The sequence below is a fragment of the Marmota flaviventris genome, chromosome 2 (genome assembly GCF_047511675.1).
Source record: "Marmota flaviventris isolate mMarFla1 chromosome 2, mMarFla1.hap1, whole genome shotgun sequence".
Taxonomy (NCBI): Eukaryota; Metazoa; Chordata; class Mammalia; order Rodentia; family Sciuridae; genus Marmota; species Marmota flaviventris.
Window position 1 is genome coordinate 155,839,949 of NC_092499.1, and position 25,553 is coordinate 155,865,501.

Consider the following 25,553-nt stretch of genomic DNA (forward strand, 5'->3'; position numbering starts at 1 on the left):
CATTTCTGTGGTTCGTGGCTGTAAGAGAGTGCTTATTGTCTAAATATTGTCTTTTGAACCTTTCCTGGTCCTTTGTCTAGAGGGAGCAGGCTTTTGTCTGTCCTTTTTTTTTTTGGTCTGCACCTATAGGCATTTCTGGGTTACTGGTTCTCAGTTCCATATTTGAAATAACAGGAAATAAAAAACCCAGAAGACCCATTGCTGTGTTTCCCTTTAATCTCAAGGGTCCTAGCTGATGTGCTGTCTTCTGTTTACCTTTCAGAGATATTTGTTTTATATAAAATGACCATTGCTTTTAGTTGTGCTTAGTGGGAAGAATAAGAGAAAATATATCTTCATCTTCCTGGAGGCAGAAGTCTTCTGAGTCTTTTTTTTTTACAGGATGGCACTTGTCTAATAAAATTTTTTATTGTTTTACATTGGGTTAAAAGAATGTATTCCATGGCTAAACTAACATAAAATGCACAAATATTTTCTAAAAAGCGATAGATGGATGAACAGAATTATTTTGTTTAATATAAGAAGGTAAAACTTTTAAATCTAACCTTATTTTCTGTGCCTAGGTTGGGGCAAATACTATGGATAATCCTCTCTTGAAGTACAGTGCAAAAGATTACTTCTTTAAAGCAGCTCTCTGTCACTTTATAGTAGATGAGTTGAATGCCAAGGTAAGGAGTCTTTTTCTGATATGGTTTATCCTTGAGAACAGGTACTCTGTTGTTCTTGATGTCATTTCATGTGAGTATTAGTAGTAGCAAGATTAAACTGGGCAAATTAAAAATAATAATTTTGGGCCAGGTGCAGTAGCGCCTACCTGTAATTCCAACAGCTCAGGAGGCTGAAGCAGGAAGATTAAAAGTTCAAAGCCAGCCAGCCTCTCAGCAACTTAGGCTCTAAGCAACTCAGTGAGACCTTGTCTCCAAATAAAATATTTAAAAAGGGCTGGGGATGTGGCTCAGTGGTTAAGCATCCCTGGGTTGAATCCCCTGTACCAAAAAATAATAATAAAAATTTTATGGTTAACAACTACCAAAACAGTTCTTAAAGTTTTCCTTAAGTAATTTTGCTTTTAAAAAGAATTAGGGAACTAGGAAGGAGACAATTAAAGTAGCTAATGTTGTTTTAAGAAGAAAAAAAAAAAAAGAAAGAAAACTTAGAAATGGAGTTGGAATGCAAATTGGAAAAAGTAGAAATGCAAAGTGAAGACAAAGGCAAGGACCCAGGCAGCCTTGTTGTTCACTGGAGAGCAGAATTAAAGCCACTGAGAGAAAAATATTCTAGAGTCCTTCAACCTCAAGCAGTAATCTAAATGTGGTTTATTTGGTGTTTATACAGTGTTCTCCCATGAATGGATGAACACACACCTGGCTGTGACCTTTTGAGAATTATATTTTGACCATAATGACTTCACAGCAGCCTAATTAAAAAAAAAAAAAAGTTTAGAAATTTATTCTCAATTAAAATTGAAAATTCAAAAATAAATAGGTTTCTGTGTTGATTCTGATGTTGGATCTAACTTATTAAACATTTAAATGGGATTGTAGATAAATCTTACTGAAATACATAGAAAATTGAAATTTTGTTTCCTAGTTTAGCAAGTCTGACACTGATGAGTGGTTTTTCCTCCCTCAGCTTGCCCTTGAGAAATATGAGGAAATGTTTCCAGCATTTACTGATTCAAGAGAATGTAAATTATTGAAAGTAAGTAATAACAGAACTTTACAGGAAAAAAAAAAACAACAACTTTGCAACACTGTAAGTGGGACTGGCTTTAAAATGAAATTTTAGTTAATAAATCTGCTAAGGGGGCCTGGTATTGTCCTGCTTTTTCATAATAGGTATTCAGATGTCATGAGGTTCAACAATGTGAGTGCTGTGTTCTGAAACAAGCAATGTGAAAATTTTAATATAAAAGCTAGAAGCCTAATTTGGATAATTCTTATACTTAAATTTCTTCAACTTTTTAAGATGCTTGGCAACGTCAGTATGATACCACGGCTATTTCTGGGTTGAAGTATCCATTTACAAATGGGACATTTTTGGCCTTAGCCAACCTAATTTCTTCATTTTTTTTTTTTTTTTTATGTCTACAGAAACTTCTAGAAGCTCATGAAGAACAGAACAGTGAAGCTTACACTGAAGCAGTAAGTTTTACCTTTGGAATATGGTATATTTTTTGAAGGTTTATGTTACAGAAACTTTTTCATTGTGTGAGTTCTAGACTTTTATTTAAATGTGATTTTAGTTACATACCTCCATTTGTGTTTTCCAAAGTCAGACAGCCTACAGTCTTTTAACCAAGCACCATGCCGAAATTCCAATAGTATTTAGTCCTGTTTGACTTATGCTCATAACTAATATAGCTCTGAGGCTACTTCAGGGGCAAATGTCCCATACTGTTATATGGCTATTTTAATGTTTATTTTTGAAAATTATCTCATCTATAAGTAAGTATAAAGTAAATTTAGTTAAAGTACAGTTGAAAATATAAAAACCAAGTACTGGGTTTTCTATATTTGTGGTATTTTATACCACAAATATAGTTTTTTGTTTTGTTTTGTTTTGTTTTAGTACTGGAGATTGAACCCAAGAGTGATTTACCATTGAGCCACATCCCCAGCCTTTATTTTTTATTTTATTTTATTTTTTGAGACAGGGTCCCATGAAGTTGTTTTGAGCCTTGCAAAGTTGCTCAGGCTGGCTTTGAACTTGTGATCCTCCTGCTTCAGTTTGCTGAGTCACTGAGATTACAGTCATGTGCCACTGTGCCTGGCATGTTTTGTTTTTTTATGATTGTCTTCTTCCTGTTCTCCCATCTTTTGCTGTCTTATGTTTAGAATCAAGTGGATTTCTTAATGTCCTCTGTTTATATGTTCATCATATCCCTAAAGTTATAGGGAAAAGGAATATTTTCCTGTTTAAATTTTCCTCCCAAACTAATCTCATCCTGTTATTTTATTCTTTGGTAATGCATTGAAATGCATTAAAGGAATTCTGCTTCCACACCTCCTATCTCTGCAGTTATGTTATTCTATGAACATTAAACTTTTCCATGTTTTTTCTAATTGTTACGCTACATACAGTTTCTTCCATCACATTGAGTGTACTCCTCCAGTTATAATTTTTGCCGTGTGTGTTTGCATACAGAGCAATATAAAAGCACAGGAACTTGTCACTAGTACCATCAAAATAATCTCAGGGTGGGACTGGGGCTTTGGCTTAGTGGTAGAGTACTTGCCTAACACACATGAGGCACTGGGTTTGATCCTCAGCACCACATAAAAATGAAATAAAGATAGTGTGTCCACCTACAACTAAAAAATAAATATTTTATTTATTATTTTTTTAAATACTTTTTTAGTTCTAGATGGACACAATACCTTTATTTTATTTATTTATTTTTATTTGGTACTGAGGATCAAACCCAGTGCTTCATGAGTGCTAGGCAAGCGCTTTACCACTGAGCCACAACCCCAGTCCTAAAAAATAAAATTTTTTTAAAAAAATAGTCTCAGGATAATGAAAAAAAATAATTTTTAATGAAAAAAGTTATAAACTAGAATGAATAATTTCTAATGAAGAGTGTTGGTGGTTGTTATAAAATATTTGAACAGTGCTTTGTTCAAAACTTTAAAAAAACACTGTTTTTTAAAGAATTGTATACGACATTCAGGTGGGATTTATTTCATTGTTTTGCACTTTGAATGTATTTCCATGGAATAATCTCTGTTCCTCTTTCCTTAAAATAGGTGAAGGAGTTTGACTCAATATCACGCCTGGATCAGTGGCTGACCACCATGTTACTTCGTATCAAAAAGTCCATCCAAGGGGACGGGGAAGGAGATGGAGACCTAAAATGAAATGTTTATGTCTTTGTGGCATGCAGCTAACTCCTTTAGTTTTGTCTTAGGGCCAAGTGATCTTTATGGGATGCCCATTTAATGGCTTAATTTTGTTGCATATGAGCCAGTCTGTGTGTATTGTTCAAGCTCACCACTTCTGTGTTACTGTGAAATGGTCAAATTGGAGGCTCCTCCTGTTCATGTGGTTATGACAACCAAAGTATATTTCATGCTTGTCAGTATCCCCACAGTTTTCTTTAAGAAGAACTTCAGAATCTTATCCCTGTTCTTTTGATATTTACAGATCCCATGTTTGATGTTGCCACATGTTTTTATGTGTTTTTTCTTGGACTGTAGTCCTCTATCCAATTGTTCTAAGAGATGCTTTGCAAATACTCTGTATATTGGGCATCTAGATGTATTTAAATGTGTGTGTTTAGTTCAGGTAGTTATTAGGAATGCGTTTTTAATTTCGTTAGAAATTGTTTATTTATGTTCTGTGATTATTTTGACGGTGCTAGTGACAAGTTTCTTTGCTTTTTGTATTGTTCTGTATGCTCACATATGCATGGCATAAATTTTAGAGCAGCTGGGATCTTGTTGGCATCACTTGCATTGTGAGGAAAAGAAGTCTCTGGTAAGTACTTTTTTGTATATGGATAAATGTCCAGGTGGACTTGATAATTTGGCCTGAACACACACACTCAAATATGTAAGATCTATGAAAGATAGAATTTTTCTTTACCCACCTTTAGTTGGGGTGGAAATCCCTTTCTTTACCTTTGCATAAAAGTGTTTTAAATCGTTACATCCTTTTCTTCATTTTCATATGTATATACTTACCCACATTGAGCTGTTGAGCTTCCCTTGAGCTGCCCTATTTGCCATGATTGTGTGAATCTTGATCAGGGCTGAATGGGTGATCCCAGTTGGAGCTTGAGAATATTTGTGATTCTCCTGTTCAACATGTAGATTAGGTGGGGTCAACATGGCACAGAAGTTTATGCCTGGTTGGGCAAGAACCCTGTGTCTGAGGAGACTTGGTTTTTCATTGATGGATCTCTGTCCTACTTGCTTGGCTTACATAACATATATATGTTCTCTTGATTTGAGAACTTTATCCCTAGTTACTTTATATGCAGATAATGTACTATAGAAATGGTCTTGTTTTCTGAATCTTCTTTGTATATTTTATGCTGAAATGATTTGTTTGAGGTGCATATGTTGCCAGACATAACTCACAGTCCTTTCTAAATTGTGCTGCTGTCATGAGTGACAGTTATGAAACTTCCTATGTTTTGTCAAAATAGTAGGTTGTATTGCAATGGTGTTCTCATTTTTGGATGGCCCCTTCACTTCGACTGCTGAAATGTGATTGAGTAGAAGTGAATGGATATTACCAGGTCAGGGGCTGAGTGAGGAGAGTTTGAGGATAGGTGAGTAGCTTGCGTCAGCCTAGGTTAAAAGAGGAAGTGAGGGAGATCAAGTTGGAAAGGGCCCATCAAAAAGGACCTGCAAAGACTTTGTGACCCAACATGGTGGTTATATGCATGAGGTGTCCTGGGAGAGCAGAAAGCTCAGTGATGTCAGTGTACTCGTAGAAGTGGAGGAAATGGGCCCCAGACGCCAATGAAGATTCCCTTTTTCTTTAAAATATCTGGGGTTCTTAAGTAAAAAGTGGTTATCTCTGAAAACTAAATTTGGAGTGAGCCTGTTGATGCTTCTTGACTCCATGTTAGAATTGGTTCTTGTTGTTGTACCTAATGTGTTCTTCAGCCCACCACATGATGTTTGTGAAAACAAGGTGTTGGGAGTAGTTCTGTAGCTCAGGTCTTCTGGGTCTGAGTCAATTCTAGGAGGAAAGCATTTGAATACCAGCCAGTGTGTTGTGTCAGCACTATTCAAGAAGTGTGTGTCCACTTGTTAAAAAGAGAACTGGTCTGATCATTTAAAGTAAAAACCAAGTGATGCCTTTTAGGGCAACCATTTAACTTTCAGCATGGTCCCCTAACTGACTCCTGTCTGAAGAAGAAGCATTTAAAAAAAAAAAAATAGTGTTTGTATCATTTTGCTATGCTGATCAGAGAGTCTCTTGTTTGTATTAAAACAAATTCTGGGATCAGTGTCTGGGTTAAGAAACAATTTTTGTTTTTAATATTTCACATTAAACAAACAAAAGTAATTATAATGTTAATAACAAACCTGCTAGAAGACAAAAGGAAAATCAGAAGAGCCCAGACAATAGTGTGCAAACTCACTTTCTTCAAATGTCCCATGAGTACAGTGGTATGTCTCAAGATGCCTAGAAGTTAGGCTTTCCACACTTGTAGTTATTTATGAACAAAATAGAATGATCATTTATGTAACAGTTCTTGTACTTTAGCAAATCTGGGTTAGTTCACAGTTGAATTCAGTTCAAATTTCTTACAGGAAAGCTTTGCTTTTTGTGGCAACATTTTTATATAAGCTTGTGTGAATTCCTTTTTTATTTAATGATCTGAACACAGTATTTTTGCACAATTGTGACCATGTGTGGTGGTGTCACTATAACCAAAGTCTGTGCACCAGCCCTTGTGCATTTATTCTTCCCTCTGGTATTATGCATTTAAAATGTCCAAATCCAAACCTTTGTGACTTTCTTTGGAGGACCTGGCAGCACAGCATGCCCCCGTGACCTGCCCGCTGTGGTGTAACCAGTAGCAGGCTTCCTGCCCTGTGACGTCCTGAGTTGCTCTCAGGCAGGGGATTACATTATGAAAACTAACCATGTAACATTAAACCTACCCTAGCAGAAAGAATGTTTTATGTGAACCTGTACAGTAAATAAAGTGGAAATTATGAGTAATATTTTGACTAGTTTTTCTTAGCAAAATTGACACAGATCAAAAGTAGCTTCCTTTCCTTCAAATTGTCCTGTCATTGTCTAAGGCTGTGCCATTAATATTCTGTAGGCTCTTTGAACCTCAGTCACTTGATGGCACCTTGAGGCACTGCAGTGATTTTTGCAGGGTGAGCTTTTTTTTTTTAATATTTTTTATATATATGGACCTTTATTTTATTCATTTATTTATATGTGGTGCTGAGGATCAAACCCAGTGCCTCACACATGCTAGGCAAGTGCTCTACCACTGAGCCACAATCTCAGCCCAAGGGTGAGCTTTTTGATTTTGATTTTGATTTTGATTTTTTTTTAAGGACACAATGCCTTCATTTTATTTATTTATTTTTATGTGGTGCTAAGTGAGCTAGGCATTCTACCGCTGAGCTGCAACCCCAGCCCCCAGCCTCAGGGTGATCTTTTTAGAAAGAAGCCATGGTGCCTTCTTGTTGATGCAGGACACTAAGTGTGCATAGTAACTGCTAACTTCCCCTTCTCGTACTTCTTGAATCCTTTGGGCTCTGTAGTTACTTGCAAAGTTGAGGGAGGAATCTCTTTGCTAGAAAACTGTTAAGCTGGACGAGATAAGGAACCCCAAAATCGGATTGCCCCCCACCTCCCCAAGAAAGTAAGGTGATTTGAGCAGTGTGGGCATTTAATTGAATCTTACAGTAGATGCCTCTGGGAAAGGGTCATGCTCAGTGACCACTAGGACCTGAAGTTCTGGGGAGGAAGAGGACCTGTGGGGGACAGTATAAGCCAACTAATCCTATCATCCTCTCATGGAGCATTAACTTTGGGTCCTAGAGCATATTCACAAGCAGAGCACAGCAGCACATACCTGTAATCCCAATGACTTGGAAAGCTGATGCAGAAGGACTTTACAAAATATAAAAGGCTAGGGATGTAGTTTAATGGTATAATACTCTTAGGTTCAATCCCCAGCACCACAATAAATATATATTATACATATATACACATACACACACGCTTGTGTGTGTATGTATATATATATTTTTTTCATATATTTATAAATACATATATTTATGTTCATTTTTTAAATCAAAGTGAATTTTTAAAAAATGAATGACCATTCCAATAATTCTGAGAAGTTGACATTTGAAAGTCTAATCTTCCATATGTGTCTTTTTCAGAGTCAGTTTCCTAACAGAAGTCTTGTGCACCTTCATCAGAGTTCTATACAGATGGTCTTAGTGAATGGTTTCTGAGGCTGTTCAGGGGACATGATGGATGGCTCTGGCCTTCTCCGTTCCATCTGCTCCTCTTCAGTTGCATGTGAACAAAAGCCCTTTGCACGAGTACACTTCCCAGCTGAAATAAGTGACTTCACTGCCCAAGTAGTAAATGCCATTGATTTCCAAAAATGTTGAAGTCCTCGTATGATAAGTATATGACAGATTAGTTATAACAGGCTAAAACTAAGGTATAATAACTTAAATTATTGGAGAATCTTACCAACAGCCAAAACCTATGAGGTTTCCCCCCACTTTTTCCAAACTCTATACAATAAAATACTTGATCAAACCAAAGATTGCAGAGCCCTGCGGAGTTCGGGCTAGTATTATTTCACACAAAATGGTTGGAATGGTACCAGATCACCTCCTCAATGACTTTTTTTTTTTTAAGTTTTTAGTTTTAGGTGAGCGCGCTACCACTTGAGCCACATCCCAAGTCCAATGACCTTTATTTGACATCCTTTAGAAGCAACTTACATACCAGCATCCAGACACTGTCTTCTTAAATGCTTTGGACTGACATACTGAGTGGCCTTGTTTGTACTCTGTGTGGCTATGCTTGGATTGACACAGAGGAGATGTCTCCCTCCCCACAAAGTCTTCTGTAGGTTTTATGGAGTTCTGTGTTTTCACATATCCTATATCCTTCCAGGAAGGGGATAAAGAAATTTGTGTAGTTAAAAGTCATCTCTGGGGGCTGGGGTTGTGGCTCAGTGGTAGAGTACTAGCATGCCTAGCACGTTTGAGGCACTGGGTCCGATTCTCAGCACCGCACGCAAATAAATAAATAAAGGTCCATCAATAACTAATAAATTTTTTTTTAAAAGTCATCTCCGATATCTACTATAATCTATTGAAGAGCTAGTCAACGGGCAGCCTTGTACTTATACCTTCCCTAGCAGGACACCAGCTTTTATCTGAGCAGCAGATAGTGTTTCCTCCTCAATTCTAAAGACTACTATGGAATAAAATATTCTTAGACTACTACATAAAGGTTTACACATCCTGATTTCATATCTCATTTGTGCTAAGCAAATTATATTTGTGTCAGCTAAGAATCTTATATTATTTCTATAGACCCTGTTATAATACAATACACTTAGAACTGCAGAACTACTTTAGCAAAGCAGACATTTATTAACACAATAATTTCATGTAGAACTTCTAAAGAAATTCCAGACAAGAATTCTTCCAGTAGGTAACAAAATAAACTATTTTAAATTCCTTCTCATAAAGATGACTTTATTCCATAAACAGTACATGGGCTGAGCAGGTTCAGTCTCCTTCACCAATATTAAAAACGGTTGTATGACAGTCACTATTTTGATTCTGTAAACACAACTAGGATATGATGATGTGGTCATAACTGAGTTTGGAGAATTCAGTCTTGTGACCTTCAAGAGCAGGTGTGAAACAGCACCTGAACACCCCAAGGTGACTTCACTAGTTACTTGAACATGTTAACACGAAATGAGCAGTGAGGAAGAAACCGTCCCTCAGTTTGTCATAGTGCAGCTCTGTCTTCATTGTAAGAACAAGGTACCTTTCTCTTGGAAAATCAAAATGTTTTCACAGTGAATTTAATAAATTAACATCAGGGGGAAAGCAAGTAGGAAATGAGAATTCTCCTTCAAAGTGCTCTTAAAATGAATGTTTAAGGATTACATGGGAAGCAAAGCATTTCACAAGCACACACCACACACCCAAGGCCCCGGAACCATATGTCAGGAGTAGCAAATACAACAGAATCCTCTTTTCATTGTGAATTTTTTCAAGCAATAAATTAAGTCCAGCATGAGACAGCCAAAGGAGCCTCTAAGGCAGTTAGGGGTTCTGTATGATCTGCTCATTAAGGCATAATCTGAGATGAATGTGCCAAGGCTTTTGTTCCTGTACAGATTCTTGCATGCTCCCAAGGAAGCAGGTTTGTGGCAGTTGTTTCAATCTCCTGATGTGGAAACGAGGAAGTCTGGGTTTCTGGAAATTACAGAAATGGCAGAAAACCTAGCAAAAATACTAATACTCTGCATTCTAAGATCTGCCACAGTCACCTTATTTTGCTATTTGTGAATAACTACCCAATGTTCAAGTGCTTTCTAAAGCCTCTTCCTTTTTTTTCACAACTCTGCAAAAAAAATACTACAGTTTGGCTAGACTCTTTGGTAGGATAGCTCTTACCTAATCCAGATTTTAGGAATGAAACTGAACAGCCACATTTCATTTCAAAAGTTGATTTTATGACAAACTCCCTAGCTCTATGTATGCTATGAGTAGAGAGATATACAAAGTTTTGTGAGTGTTCAATTTGTCATTCCTTTTTTCGTGCCTACAGATAGAGGGTTGAGGAATAAATACAATAATCCATTTCTTCAGTCCCATTCAAGGGTCCCCAAAGCAAATCTGATTTGCTTCAACTCAACAAGCAAGAAACAGGTGAAAATAGTTGGTCCCAATTTTATTTCAGTGTAGAAAAATACCTCAAAAGAATCAAGAGAAAGTATAAGGCAGGGTGAGACCAGGAAGACCATTAACAGTAATTTCATGTGCTGGATCAATGCTCTGTACTCTGCAATTATAATAAGCGGTGGTCTAAATATCAAGAGAATCAAGCATTAGGATGATTAGCGCATAGCATACACCAGAATTAAGGGAGCTTATGTTAACTGTCTTGTCAACAAAGTGTAGTTGAGATCATGCAGATCGGGATTTTTAAGGGAAAGCTTTCAAAAATGCTGTGATAAAGACGTGCAAGTTAGTAGAGTTTGGGAATATCTGCAGAGGTCATTCTTGCCTGCATCTTTGCACACACTCATTTATTTTTCTTAGCCCCTGGCATCATCTGGAGTATAACTATCACACACAAAGACTGCATGGCACACAACTTCAAGCTCCTACTCCATGTTGGTCAATGAGGGAAGCTGTGTGGACACTGAGTCTGTTTGTGGAGTCAGCTCACTAAGCTCACTGATGGTAGTGGCAAGCAGAGAGTCCTGGGACACCACCGGGTCTTCCACTTTGCAGACTATGTCTGCAGAACTGTTCTCAGGCACAGTAGGCACACCACCTTGGACTGTGGCCAGGTTGTGAAAATGGCCATTTTCTGCAAAAGACAGCAATTTATCTGGAAGTTTGGGTGATGCATATTCTTCATCAGGCTGCTCCATCTTGTGTTCTTCATCATTCTTGGGTGAACCATCTACAATAACAAGGAAAGACTTCCATGGAGTATTCTTATCGTGTATCTACAAATCAAACACAAACAAAAGTCACTTCATGTGTCTGTACATTTCCCGTTAACAATGTATACAGATACATTGTTAACAAGTACATTTAAAAAAATAAAAAAGAAATCAAGATTCTCTCCAACTTAAAATTAGTTTCCCCTGCAGTGAAAAATCTTCTAACTGCAAAACACCTGCTTATCACCAGTGTCACAGTTGGATATTTGCCATGAACTCTGTTCACTCTATACTCACTGCAGAGAACACCTGAGCTGTTGCGGCCTCTAACCCTTACTGGGAAATGACGTCAGGTATTTCTGGCTGTTCAGGGTTATGTATCTAAGGACCAGCAGTGTTTTATTCTCAAATAGGCCATTCCATCTCTTACTGTGGTGTGCCTCCGGAGAGTGGACTTGTCAGTAAATGTCCGTCCACATGCATTACACATGAATGGCTTCTCTCCAGTGTGGATACGATGGTGGCGCTGGAGGGCGTTGAGCTGGGTGAACTGCTTCCCGCACTGGTCACAACAATAGGGCCGCTCCCCTGAGGCAGGAAGAGAACAAACTATTGAGTGATCTCACCTTTTCACCTTCTGAAGTTAATTCTGAATACACTCCAGAAAAGTCTGTCTGCAGACCCCAGGAAAACCTCAACATTCCCACATACACAAAGCTAGTAATTCCGGGGCTAACCATGAGACACGCCAATTGACTATAATATCGAGTTTATGCCAACACCAAAAACAGACCAGAATTCATTCCTACAGCTGTTATATCTTTAGAAATGACAATTATTTTCCACGGTAAAGAAATACAAAATTGCAAATCCCCTATTAACTGAATTTGTGTACATGTTTGTATATATACACTAATAGATCATTATCCTTATTTATACTAAAATATGAATATCCATATTGAAATATTCATTCATGGGTAAGGTGTCTGCCCTTTCCAGTAAAAACCACACAGCAAAGGAACTTGGTTGTCCCCTATTTGCCCATGTAAGTTTTTCTACTTTCCAGTTTCTCAGAACCAGAAATTAGGGGAAAAAAAATGTTTGGAAGGATACTGGGGATTGAACTCAGGGGTACCTAATCAACGAACCACATCCCCAGCCTGTTTTATTTTTTGAAACAAGGTCTTACTAAATTGGTGAGGCTAGCCTTAAACTTGTGATCCTCCTGCCTCAGCCTCCTGAGTCAATGAGATTACAGGCATGTGCCACCACACCCAGCTAAAAACTCAGTTTAAAAAAAAGAAAATGCTGTGACATAACAGTTTGGCCACTTTTCTCCTTAAGCTTTTCTAGTAAATCTAAAAAATTGCAGCGTTTTTCTTGCTGAACCAAACTCCCTTCCTTCCCTGGGACCCTGCAGCCATACCTGTATGGACTTTATTATGCTGGTAAAGTGAATTCCGCTGGGCAAAAGTCCTGAAACATACTTCACATTTAAAGGGTTTGGATCCAGTATGGATTCTATTGTGGTGTTTTAAGTACTCCTTAGAAGCAAAACTCTTGCCACACGTTTCACACATAAAAGGCCTTTCACCTATATGAAAAGACAAAATACAATTATAAACAATACAGGCTTTCAAAATGCATGGGAATAGTAGGTCCACACTCAAAACCCTGGTGGGCAGCATGTTACACTTTCTAATTAAAACCATTATAAAACATTTATTCACATAAGATGCTTGCTACTTGCTGAAAGTCAGTATAAAATACCCTTGGAAATCCAAGAAACATTCCACTAGACTGGTTAAAGAGTTACCATTCAGCCAGCTCACATTTTAAAATGTCATTCTAAACAAGAAAATAATTTCACAACTTCTTTTTGGAGGACTTTTTGGATTGTTTTCAAAGAAACACTTTCTGTGGACTTTTATCAGAATAGGTCTGATAGAAAAGTTCCTCTCCTTTTAAGAAGGAATTTTTGTGTGATAAAAGGAGAAGTTTACATGGATTTATAAATGTAACTTCTAGAGTAACAAGTGCATGGGCTGGGGATGTGGCTCAAGCGGTAGCGCGCTCGCCTGGCATGCGCGCTCGCCTGGCATGCGTGCGGCCTGGGTTCGATCCTCAGCACCACATACAAAAACAAAAGATGTTGTGTCCGCCAAGAACTAAAAAATAAATATTAAAAATTCTCTCTGTCTCTCTCTCTCACCTCTCTCTTAAAAAAAAAATAGAGTAACAAGTGCAATTGACTGGACTGCAGGAAAATCTTCAATACCATCTCATTTTTTGTAGTTTAAATTCTTTATTCTTACAACTTGTATTCATCTGTAGGTATGCCCCTGATTTCACAAACATCCAAATAAAAATATTGGCTTTAATAAAAGCTTAATATGAATAGTTTCATCAAATGACCAATTCTAATTTATTCTTTGATGTGTCCTGACACTGTCCCCACCCAGCTTCCATTAGACACCAATTCTACTCATTCTACATCATGAAATACCTCATCTCTGTCTTGCGTGCATCTGAACTTGAGGCCTGTATGACAGTGCTTAGAAGTGAAACATGTAAGCCAAGAAGGAACTGGATTACTAGAGTAACTATGGTACACAATAGTTAGATTCTGTAAACATTTGTGTAGTTTACAAAATTCTGAACCTCATAGTCACTGTTGAACCAGAATAAAGCCAATTTGAACTTTTTCCTTCATATGATAAAATCATATCAAAAAGACTTTGGAAAATAGGAGATTATCCCACCGCCTAATTCACCAATTTATCATATTGTAATTTATTTTCTTCTTTTATATGCAGGTTTTCAATATAGTTGGGAGTAACTGAGTTTATTAACTGAGCATTTTGAAATTCAACAACCAAGTCCATAAGTTTTTTTTTTTTTCATGCCATTCAGAGTCCTTATTCTGAATGGCCAAGTTATGAGCCAAGGAATGGATTCACCAGAATTTACTGAACCATTTCCTTACATTAATTTGGACAATCAGGTTGTTTCCAATTCTATGTTATTAAAAAATAGCAAGAGCAACCATAACAGCATATAGCTTTTTTCATATGTTAAGCAATTTATTCATGCAGATTCTGGGAAATGGAATTTTAGACTATGCCACCAGTAAGAACTGTTTTATACCTCTCAACATCTAAGACCGATATGCCAGATCCTATTGCCTGGTGGTATAGAGGCCATGGCCACAAGCACATGAGCACTGCAGACAACAGGTGCATTTTGATTCATTTTTTACAGTAAGATGGAAAAACTATAGTGTGGCTTTAACCTGGACTACTTTGGTAGATGCCAACTTCTAGTCAATTGCAGTTCCCTTCTACAGCTAGGAAAGACATTCAATCACAACAGCATGGGTATTTACCTGTGTGGCACCTTTTATGATAAATCAGCATGTGGTTCTGAGTGAATCTTGCACCACATTCATCACAGACAAAAGGTTTTTCCCCTGTATGAATTCTGAAAGTACAACATTCAGATGATAACTTAGGGTGTATTTCAAAGCTCACTTTGCAATACAATTTCCACTCTATCCTGCAAAAATCGTTTTCTCCAAGAGACCTGATAAGAATAACCTAAAGGAAAGGTCAAGAACCCATATCGCCATCCCAAAATAAACGCAGTTTCTGTGGAAGGCCAATAGATCAACACATAACCATTTGAGTTCACATCCCAATGTGGAATCACTGAATATCATCCACGTCATGCTATAATGCAAGAGCATAGGGAGCCCACACCTTGATGTATATTTTAGAACACTAAAGAGTGTCCTCTAATATTGGTAAAGCTTCCTCATTCAGAATCCACCACAAGCACCTTAGGAACTGTTGCTGACAAAATACCACATGACCAGAAATTTTACCATTATTTCCTAATATGACATGACCAGTCTCAAAAGGAGAGCTGTTCTCAAACTGCTTGAAGGAACCTATTTTCTGAGGAGCATACAAGAGCATTTTAATTTTACAACCAGCATGATGAAGCAATCAACCATACTTTACTGAGCACTTCTTAAACAATTATTTTAAACTTAAGAGTAAAAGATGACAAATGTCATGTCACCACCCCAGAGACTGGCCTAGGTTTGAAGTCAGACCTAGAACAGGTTAGAAAATTTAACTGCTTGCCTAGATTTTGAAAGTATACATTAACTATAAGGAAACTTATTTAAATACTGACCACCTCCCACCTAGAGTTCAAAAACAAACAGGAAACATGGTCTGCCCTGATGCTGGAGTTTAACCATAAAGCACATTTTCCAAGCCCAATGAACTTAATAAGACAAAGAAGAGTTCTGAAGAGATCATCTAACTGAGCTCTTTAATGGGATTGTGGGACCCAGCTGGTCATAGAACCCAGGTTTCAAATAAAGTGTCAGGGAAAGCCCATAAGGGTAATTAGCTCCAACTCTTCAAGTATGAAGGGGACTATAACCATCACAGGTAGGCAGCACATGCCAGGTGAGACTTCCAGGTGGGGGTTGTCAATGTCCCCTGCAGCAGTATGGTAGCTCTATTCTGTGTCCAGGATTCTGTGCCTGGACATGTCAAGGCTGACAGTGGAGGGTCTTCACTGGCTCAAGGGCCTTGTGAGTTGAGGAGCCATCTCTCTGAGCCTCTCTACCTCCAAAGAGAATTCTAAACTTTCTCACACCAGTCTCCCCATTCTTAGAGGAAACCAAATAAGAAATGAACAATCCAGACAGCCACACCACACTGGTCCAAATCCCAGAACCATCTCAGTTTCCCAACACTCATTTCAAGAATGGTTAAGTCCCTACAAACCAGCCAGTCCTGCCAAGGGTGCTGGCCCTGGGCGGCCAAGTGATTGGGTGCCACCTACCTCATGTGGGTCTTGAGCGCTGAAGGCTGCGAGAACTTGGCACCACACTCTGTGCAGCTATAGGGCCTGTCGCCCGTGTGTGTCCGCTCATGCAGCCTCAGCGCCGTCTTGGAGCTCAGGCCCTTGCCACACTGGACACAGCGGTGACGCTCACCACCACCCTCGTGCACCTGAACCACGTGCCGCTTTACATCCTTCTTGCGCTTGAACTTCTTCCCACATAGCTCACAGGGAAAGTGGCGCTCGCTGCTGTGTACATGGCGCTGATGGCTCTTCAGGTTGCAGCGGTTGGCAAAGGTTTGGCAGCAGGTGTCACAGCGGTACACCACCTCAGTGGCAACGCCATGGTGGTGCTTGATGTGCTTCAGGAAGCTCTTCTCGTACAGAAACGCCTTCTCACAGATAGAGCACTGAAAGTTGCTCTTCTTTTTCTTCTCTAACTCTTCTCCCTCTTCCTCCTCTTCCTCCTCCTCCCCAGCTGCTTTTGGCAGCACTTCCTCCAACTCCACACCAGTACTATCACCCTGGATTTTTGCAACTGGCTCCATCTCTGGTTCCACACTGTCTGGGCTTTGGTCCTGGGAAAAAGTATAATTCTCAGCTTCATCCTCAGCACTTTTTTGCTGCTCCCGGAGTCTTCTTGTGTACTTCTTTTTAGGGATTTCCACAAATACCTTTCTTCCAGCCAGCCTTCCACTAGCTCTTCTGATTTTAGGGTAAGGAGGCTTAGCTACATCTTTCTTTTTGTCTAGTTTCTCCTTGGACTTCCTCGGTGGCATATCAGGTGACATGCCATTGCTGATTCTCTCCACTGGGGAATCTGGAGAATCCACAAGGCCATTGGAGTGGGTACCATCAAGGCCTGTACTTGCCCTAGAGTCTGCAGCAACACCTACCTGGGAGCCATTGCTCACCTCAGCTTCCTGAGATTCAGAGAAATTCTGCAATTCCAAAAGGACTGACTCTAACATCTGTTTCTTTAACTGGAAACAAGTTTCTGAAAGGTCCAAACATTTTAGCTTTTCAGCCATTTCCAGCATCCGCTGTACCCGATCTTCTTCCACCTGTACCTTGGCAGTGTAGACAAACTCCAGAAATGAAGCAAAGTCAACAACCTGTACTTCATTTAAGTAGACATTAGTTCTGGTACCATCCTCACTCTTCTCATTAAGGAACATTTCCTTAAAAAACTTGCTGGTGGCTGCCAGCACTGCTTTATGGGCCACAAAGTCTTCCCGGACACCTTGATACTCCACACTGACTGTGACGTCACACAGGTGACCCAGAAGGCGGAGCTCATGCATTTCATGAAGAAGGTTAAACGGTGAGGATTTGGATTCCAGCAGAACTGCACCACTTTCCATCTTTCCAAAAACAGCTTTAAAAACAAAAGCAAGAATTATTTTATGCATGAGCAACCACTGAGGTAAAAGGACTAGAGATTATGAGGATTATTTCAGTTCTTTAGAGGATATACACTGATTAACATCATAGCTTCTCGTTTTTTGAAGTGAACTTCCTGATGCACTTTTGTAAGATAACATTTGCATGAAAAGCAAACTGCCAAGGGCTGGGGTTGTGGCTCAACATGTGAGGCACTGGGTTTGATCCTTAGCACCACATAAAAATAAATAAATAAAATAAATGTACTGTGTCCAACCACAACTTAAATAAATAAATAAATAGATACATAGATAGATAAATAAATAAAAGAAAAATTGCCAAGATTTTCCCCAATGATTGAAGTCATAACTAGTGGAATGCACTAAAGCAGTAATTTGTTTATCAAGATCAATGAAACACATGGCTGCCACTGTCTTAAAAGCAAACCTTACAGAAACACTGCCACTGGAAACAATCAACTAAATAAAGCACTACTTTCCAGGAGGAAAACTTCCTGGAAAAGTAGTTTACAATTTCATCCCCACTTCCAACACCCCTAAACACCTGTTAATTTGCATTACCATTACTCTGCTAAAATAATGCAAGTTCCATAGCTTTTACTGTATTACCTTAAGTAAGTAACTTAACCTCTGTAGCTTAATCTCCTCCTCTGTAGAAGGCTCACAGGTTACTGTAAATCTTCAATGAATGCAGTATGTTAAGTCATTACAGCTGTGCCTGGAATTTGCTGGCTAGTTATTGCTGGCTTCCTATGTGCAGACAAAGGTAACACTATGATCCCCATTTCACAGATGAGTAACTGACTAGTTGGTCTGGACTTGAACCTGGGCCCAGTGGGACTCTGGACCCAAATACAACTGCTCAAAACACACTTCACCTCAGTCTCACCAAATAAAATTAAAAAAAAAAAACAAAATCTACTTTTACCCTCTTTCCACCATAGCAACATGCAGTCCCAAGCCTCCATGAGACCCCACCCTGTCTTCATTTCTTCTGCTACCAGCTCTAACTCTTTCCACAGACTCCTTAAACATGTGCTTTCTCCTCAAGGTTCAACCCAATCTTCTGCTCTTAAATCTACTTCTTCCTCCAAGTTCACTTTGGTCCCTAGGTCTCCATCATCCAAGGACTCCCCACCTTCCTTCTAACCTTTCACTTAGATGTCATCTCAGATTCAAAATGTTTAAAGCAGGACTTGTCACTGTCTCTGAAAAACCAGTCCCACCCTTCTCCTGTCCCATCAGTGATACTGCTACCCACAGCCACCAGCCCCCAAAACATGGAAAAGACCACCCTCTAAGCATGCGAATGTAAAAACCAGCACCTAGGAGGCTTGTGCAATGTCACCTGAAGGAGACTCTATAGTAAACTGAGCATATATAGGAAGCCTAAGGAAAGGTCATGCTGGGAGTGGGAACCCAGTATGTCAAAGGGTCTGGCAGTGACCCCAACACGAGCCTTGAGGAGAAAAGGCTACAGATGGCTCTATTAGCCTATGCCCATGTCACCAGACCTGACTTCCCCAAAACTCTTGTCAAAAGGTCCACAAAGAAACCTGAGTCCTTACAGGCAGCCTGGCAGCAACTTCTCGATTAACAAGGTGTTTTGAGCCCTATTTCCTAATTTACTTGCGTAATAAAGAGTAGGTACTGGCCATGCATGGCCAGAGACTATCTGCGGCCTAGTGACAGCTGAGTGTCCCACTGCAATTCATTGGTATTCTGGCCACTTCCCAGTGCAGGAGCATATGACTCAACGCGGGTAAGCAGACCCCCGAGTCCACAGGGAACGGCCCAGCCCCGGGAGACCCAGCTCTCCGCAGCTGGTCCACAGAATACTGGTTCTCCAGCTAGACACAAAGTCAGGAGACAAGAAGCAGGGGTCGCCCTCTACGCTCTGACCGCATCCACCCCCACGCTGCCGGAGCAACCACCACAGCCACCTCGCTGCCCTAGGCGCCCCGAACTCCCCGGGCCACACGGAGAATAAACCACTGCAACCAGGGTCGAGCCCCTCCCCCGACAGACGTGCGCCTTCCAACGCACGCATCTGGGGCCGCGTGGATCCGGCCTGTCCCTCAGCCCCAGGCCGCCCCTACCCCGCTCCCGCATCCCCGAGGCCTGCTGCTTCTCCGGACTGCAGAGGCGCGGACAGGCGAGAGTCGGTGGCAGACGGAGAGGGTCCGGCCCGGACCCCGCAGACTATACACTCACCTGCCTACCGGCGCCCGCAACGCGGCCACTGTTGGCTGGAACAGGCCCGTAGGAACAGCCTGCCCGGCTGGGCGGGGCGCACCCCCCCGCCCCCGACACTGGCGCGGGAGCCGCTGATTGGCTGTGGTGGGGGCTCTTCCCCGCCCCTAACAGACCTCACCTCCTAGCAGGAGGGGGAAAAGCAGTGCGCACGCACGTCTGGCTGCGGTGCCCGTTCGGATCTAGCTACGTGATCCGACGTACGCTGAGGCGGAGCGACTGACTGGCCGCACTGGATGACGTCACCTGCGGCGAGCCAAAACCTGCGCCTTCGCTGTGGGCACCGTAGGTGCTCTGGGCCCCAGAGCCGAGGCAAATGCGGAAGGTCAGATGGACGTCTCCAGTGCGTTATCACTTACCTGTTGATTCCCAGGTGCTGTATCCGCTGCACCTGCAGCTTCCGGGCCCCACAGCCTAGGTACTGCCTGTGGCCCATGGCTGGTTTCCTACTAAGAAGCGCTCAGGATTACGATGCGAGGCGGCGTTCTTGGGTCGCGGTAGTGGACAGGCCAGCACTGCGCCAGTAGACACGGGGCAAGACACAAACGCACTTAGGTGGTGAGGGGCTCTGCCGGGCGCAGAGTCCTGGACGGGTACCGCGGGAGCTGCGACCAGGCAGTGCTCAAGGCGCACTCCTGACGAGCAAACATCTTTGCTTTGTAGTGTTCGCGCGTCTGCTGACGACCATCGGCGCCTGGGAACCGGGAACCACACCTTAGCATCGGCACTGCTTCGCTTGTTTTTCCAGGAAACTGCAGCCAGGCGAACTGTTTAATTGTTCAGTAACGAAATTTCCCTGAGGACCCATCCATTCTTCAATGGAAAACACAAATTATGCCCTAAGATTCTTTGAGTCCTTTAGCTCAAAATCTTGCTGTTTGCACCAGTCCTGAAAACGCTGTTATGGAAGAACCACCTTAAATCAAACTTGCACTTCTCCATAAATTCTGAAATTCATAAATTCTGAAATTTATAAAATTGCCTTCCTGTTTTCAGCCACCGTGAAAGCTTTGCGAGGTTGCAATTTCCCTTACTGCTGCCAGTAGTAAACTCAGTCTTGTCTTACCAATAAGTTGTGAAAGGACAAATACAAACTTAAAATATGAGACAATTTTTCCTATTGAAAATTAATTTCTACCCCCTCAACCTTTGAGCATTTAAACTTTATTAAAATTGATAATTAATGGGCTGGGGTTGTAGCTCAGTGGTAGAGTGCTTGCCTCGTACATGTGAGGCCCTGGGTTCCATCCTCAGCACCATATAAAAAAAAATAAATATATTAAAAAAAATTGATAATTAAGTACTTTTCTCTCTTTGAAATGTGTATAAATCCTTTTGAAGACTAACTAGGCCTTTTGTAGGCTTTATGACTAGAACTACCTTCAACAACATACTATATTCCTCAGCTATGTTTTCTGCAGGAGAAATGCAATCCCCCAAAGGTTTCTCCCGGCAAATAAGAACACAAGTAGGGGGCTGGGGATGTGGCTCAAGCGGTAGCGCGCTTGTCTGGCAAGTGTGCGGCCCGGGTTCGATCCTCAGCACCACATACAAAGATGAGATGTTGTGTCCACCGAGAATAAAAAAAAAAAAAAAAACCTCTAGTTTCCTACAATGTTAAAAAAAAAAAAAACCACAATAAAATAAAATGATAGTATGCTTTAAAAAAAAAAAAAAAAACACAAGTAGGGCTGGAGTTGTGGCTCAGTGACAGAGCGCTTGCCTTGCACGTGTGAGATAATGGGTTCGATCCTTAGCACCACATAAAAATAAGTAAAGAAAGATATTTTTATTTAAACAAAATAAAGATATCCATGTGTAACTAAAATAATATTTTTTAAAAAGAAAAGGAAGAAGAACACAAGTTATCTGAACAGGGAACTTTTGTGACACTTATCCAGGCTAGATTCCAGGACTCAGGGAGATAGGGTAATTCAAAGCAAACCCTCCTTCTAAGAACTGCTTCCAATTAGAGATGTCAGTGGCCCGGATGGGGGTGGGGGGAATGAGGCAGGAGGGGTGACCCAGAGTTGCCTTGAGTCTTTACCATGGGGTAAAACAATGGGCAGTCCAGACTTGAAAGTCATGCAGTACTATTAGTCAAAACTCAAAGAGGTATAACTGGGAAGTAAGTACTCTCCGGAAACTTCCCTGGAAACCCCTAATAAAACAGGAGAGCAGGAGGAGTTTGCTGTCTCTCCTCTCTAAGATGACCCACTCTCTCCCTTTCTCCTTTGAGAGTATTTCCTTTTTTCCTGATCCTTTTCTGTATAACAGACTCATGCCTACTACTATGTACAAATTGCTTAAAATTCTGCAAGCTAGATCCCAAGAACCAGTGGTTGCAGATCTTCATGGTCACTTTAGTCTGTGGGCAAATTCCCCTCTGTAACATTGATTTGCTGCTCAGGCTGAGAAGCATTAATCCTGTCTCAGTCTCCTGGGACTACAGGTACACACCACCATACCTGGCTTCTAGCTTAATGTTTATTCAAAAAATTTAAAAGTATTTTCTTGTGTAGCTCAGGAATAGAGCACTTGCTAGCATGAACAACACCCTGGGTTCAAACCTTAGTACTGCAAAAATAAATAAATATTTTCTTTCTCTACTACCTGTGTGGAGAGGATTTCTGGGTTGGGAAAGTATGATTTTAACTATATTTCCCCATTAGGAATTAGGAGTCCGCTTCAATAAATATTTGAAGGAAAAATAAGTGACAGGAGGCATCTTTGCTTAGGCAGATTCTCTTTATAGTATTCTCCATGATTCCAGGAAATTGGAATAAATACACTTGTCTGTCACTGTGGCTCGAGCAGGCCTGGCCCAGAATTATTTTTTTTTCAATTTTGAGACTTTGGTCTTATAAAAAAGCAATCTCTACTAAGGCATACTGTGTTGCAGAATGCTCACCTTGTCTTGTATGTATTCAGTGCTCAGCGCTACAAATAAAAACAAATAAACCAAAAACTGACCTGCTTCCTTGCTTACTTCAGTGCTTTTTGGCCACTTATATATCCCCTTCGGAGAAATTACTATTCAAATCATTTGCCCATTGGGTTGTCTTTTATTACTGAGTTGTGCAACTTTTTAATTTTTAAATTAAAAGTCCCTTTTAGGTGCTTGATTGATAAGTACAGTCATCCCTCAATCATTCTGGGGGAAATTGGTTCCAGAAACCCTCATGGATAACAAAATCTATGAATACCTCAGATAAGCTCCCTCATTTCGTACCCACACCTTTCTCCCTCTCCTGCCCTGACTTCCCCATGAAATCTTTCTTGTTGCAGTCGTTCCCTGCTCTCAGGAGGATGTTTTGATACCATCTATCTCTGTTTGTCTCTAAGTATCAACTCTTTCTGGAATTTAGGACTGCTGCTATGCATCTCCCTACTCAAGTCTACCACCTGCAAACACATCTCCTCCCTGCAACTGTCCCCAAACTAGTTCCCATTCTTAGGTTGACTATAATGAAAAAAAAAAAAAAATTCATGCTTACAGTGGATAAGACATCATGCTACAGCATGTCAGTTCTCACAAAACTCTAGGAGGAAGAGGAGGCATATCTGGATTTTACATATGAGAAAGCAGAAGGCAAAAAGAGATAAACAAACTCAGACAAAATCACACAAAGAGCCAGTACAAAGCCAGGATTTAAAACTGCAGAGTGCCAGCTCTGCCCAGATCAGATCAGTTTAGAGCCCAGAAAAAAAAAAAAAAAAAACATCTCGTCAGATAGGTTAGAAAATTAATTAGGAACTAAAATGAAGCTCTGATCAAGTAACATAAATGTTCCATGTCTTCAGTTTGCATTAATTCTAAAAGTGATTTGGAAGACAGCTTGGTGCACAAATGTGGCCCCTTGCCTTTGCCTACCTACTTTGGTTCTTACTGGCTTGATTATGCCATGGTTGTCTTTTACCTCTACACTCCCCTGGCCACTAGGCCACTAGGGTCTGGAAGTGGCTATGTGCCCCTGGGCTCAGGCCATTTGCACATCCCATTTGAATGGCTCCTCTTCCATTCTGATCTTTCCTCTTCCCCAGATAATTCCTAAGTATGAGTTTGGTCTCCATCCAATTGTCTCCTCCTCAGGAAAGCTGACTCTAGCTCCCTTACTAGGATGGAAGCCATATAGAAACTTCTTAAATGAATGAATGAATAAATCAAAGAATGGTCACTCATCTGTCTTCTGCACAGGTCCCCAGGCTGCTGGGCTTCTAACTGCCATCAGGGTAAACAGTTTCCTGGGAACTTCACAAATGTTGCCATGCTAGTCTCAGTCTTTTCCATCTTCTGAAACCTCTTCATTCCTTTGCCTGAATGCTGATTGATAACCTTGCCTCAGTGATCTCCTGTGTTTTCAGATGGAAATTATTATTTGTACTGGGGATTGCACCCTGGGGTGCTTTAATACTTAACTACATCCGCAGTCCTTTTTATTTTAGTTTTTAAATTTTCAGACAGGGTCTCACTAAGTTGCTGAGGGTCTTCCTTAGTTGCTAAGGCTGTCCTCAAACTTTGAGTTCTGGTAACTCAGCCTCCCAGGTGGCAGGGATTATAGGCCTGTGTCACCAAGAGAATTTAGACTATTCACATAAAAGTCTGAATGAGGGCTGGGGACACAGTTCAATGGTAAAGCATGTGCTTAGCCCGCCTGATATCCTGGATTCAATCCCCAGCATCCCCCTCTCCCAAAGTATGAAAGAGTTCACTGATGATGGACTCCTATAAAAACAATGATAAACCAGTATCTACATCAAGCAAAAAAAAGAGAGAGAGTTAAACAAATGTTTGATATTGAAGAACTAACACAAACAATGAAATTTCAGGTGCAGTTAGAAAAAACTTAAATACATAAGTGGGTATGTGTGTCCCTGTAACTGTCCCTACCCTTTTGCCATTCTGAAGAAGTAAATGGGAAGGGACAATTACATAGAGTCGTTCACTGCAGTGTGCTTTTTTTAGTGGAAACAGCTGAATAATTTATAATACTTCTATGCACTGGAAAATTATGTGACCTTAAAATAACGTTTTAAAAAATGTTTAGTAGCTTGCAGAAATGCTCACCCTTTTGCGAGTAAAGGCAGATACACTATATTACAAAGTTCTGATCTGATTTTTTTAAAGGACTATACAAAGAGACTGGAAAGAAAACGTGTAACATATTCTTTACTACATCAATGACAAATGCAGAAATATGCCAACCCCAATGCCCCTCCCACCAACGCCTGCACCTCCCACCGTTGTCCTGCGGGATCTGTCCCCCAAATGGGCTGCGCCGTTAGTCAAGCGACCAAGAACGTGCTCACCACTGGTGCTCAGGCGCGGTTTAGGTTCCTCAGCTGGCGCTACCTATTAGCTATTGCAGACCCGAGTTCCGCCCCTCAGGGTCTGGGACTTCGGGATTGCTCCAGCCTGGGGTCCTTGGAGACAGAGGGCGGAGCTAGGGCATAGGGGTCACGTGGCACGCGCCGCGGGATCTCCCAACAGACAAGATTCTTGTAATTGGCACTGGGAGGTGGCGGGGTAATGGTTTGGACATCCTCAAGGGAATTGAGGAGTTGGATCTACATACTGAACTTAGCGTCCTGGCCTTTGGCTGACGGTCGGCAGGATCTGGGGTTGAGGATTCACCGCGTCCCTCTGTGGAGCTGGGGGTGGTCTCCCGAGGTTAGCGCTTGACTGGGGCTGCGCTTCCACTGGCCAATCAGCCTGCACCGGAGCGTCCTGTGGGGCTATCCGGTCTCCTAGAGCTGCTTCAGGCTTGGCATGGGGTCCCAGGCTGCAACAGAGCACGAGGAAGCAGGAGCAGCTCCGCAGGGGTGGAGGTGGCTCTCGCCCAGAGCACAGGTGGGAAAGAGGGTGCCTGGGATCGGTT

At 41.0% G+C, this 25,553-nt stretch overlaps 2 protein-coding genes and 1 long non-coding RNA gene across 6 annotated transcripts in view; 2 read left to right on the forward strand and 1 right to left on the reverse strand.

Moving 5' to 3' along the window:
• Positions 1 to 6,687, forward strand: part of Napb (NSF attachment protein beta) — a 47,766-nt gene extending 41,079 nt beyond the window's left edge. For all 3 annotated transcript variants that reach the window (XM_027921276.2, XM_071608688.1, XM_071608687.1), the window contains 4 exons: positions 564 to 668; positions 1,633 to 1,701; positions 2,094 to 2,144; positions 3,750 to 6,687. In XM_027921276.2, the coding sequence (XP_027777077.1) occupies positions 564 to 668; positions 1,633 to 1,701; positions 2,094 to 2,144; positions 3,750 to 3,860 (336 nt within the window). In that variant the 3' untranslated portion in view covers positions 3,861 to 6,687. The remainder of the gene's footprint in view (positions 1 to 563; positions 669 to 1,632; positions 1,702 to 2,093; positions 2,145 to 3,749) is intronic.
• Positions 6,688 to 9,090: 2,403 nt separating this feature from the next.
• Positions 9,091 to 19,724, reverse strand: Gzf1 (GDNF inducible zinc finger protein 1). Of its 2 annotated transcripts, none has more exons than XM_027920275.2 (6): positions 19,636 to 19,724; positions 16,019 to 17,396; positions 14,541 to 14,635; positions 12,582 to 12,749; positions 11,586 to 11,743; positions 9,091 to 11,218 (listed from the first exon to the last, which is right to left on the reverse strand). In XM_027920275.2, the coding sequence occupies exons 2-6, from the start codon at positions 17,380 to 17,382 to the stop codon at positions 10,868 to 10,870; spliced, it is 2,136 nt and encodes a 711-aa protein (XP_027776076.1). In that variant the 5' UTR covers positions 17,383 to 17,396; positions 19,636 to 19,724; the 3' UTR covers positions 9,091 to 10,867. The 2 variants fall into 2 exon arrangements, with proteins under 2 accessions (XP_027776076.1, XP_027776082.1); XM_027920281.2 differs by having other exon boundaries at positions 10,898 to 11,172.
• Positions 19,725 to 19,854: 130 nt separating this feature from the next.
• On the forward strand, positions 19,855 to 20,652 carry LOC139704577 (uncharacterized). Its single transcript, XR_011706452.1, has 2 exons — positions 19,855 to 20,092; positions 20,338 to 20,652. It is a non-coding gene; the product is annotated as an uncharacterized lncRNA (long non-coding RNA).
• The last annotated feature ends 4,901 nt before the right edge of the window (positions 20,653 to 25,553 follow it).

Excerpts from the sequence above, each read along its gene's own strand:
- Gzf1 (XM_027920275.2), bottom strand. The coding sequence starts at position 17,382 with ATGGAAAGTGGTGCAGTTCTGCTGGAATCCAAATCCTCACCGTTTAAC. Across the intron at positions 12,750-14,540 it reads TCATAAAAGGTGCCACACAG|GTGAAAGGCCTTTTATGTGT; the intron begins GTAAATACCCAT and ends CTTTTCATATAG. Across the intron at positions 11,744-12,581 it reads GCATAATAAAGTCCATACAG|GGGAGCGGCCCTATTGTTGT; the intron begins GTATGGCTGCAG and ends TTCCTGCCTCAG.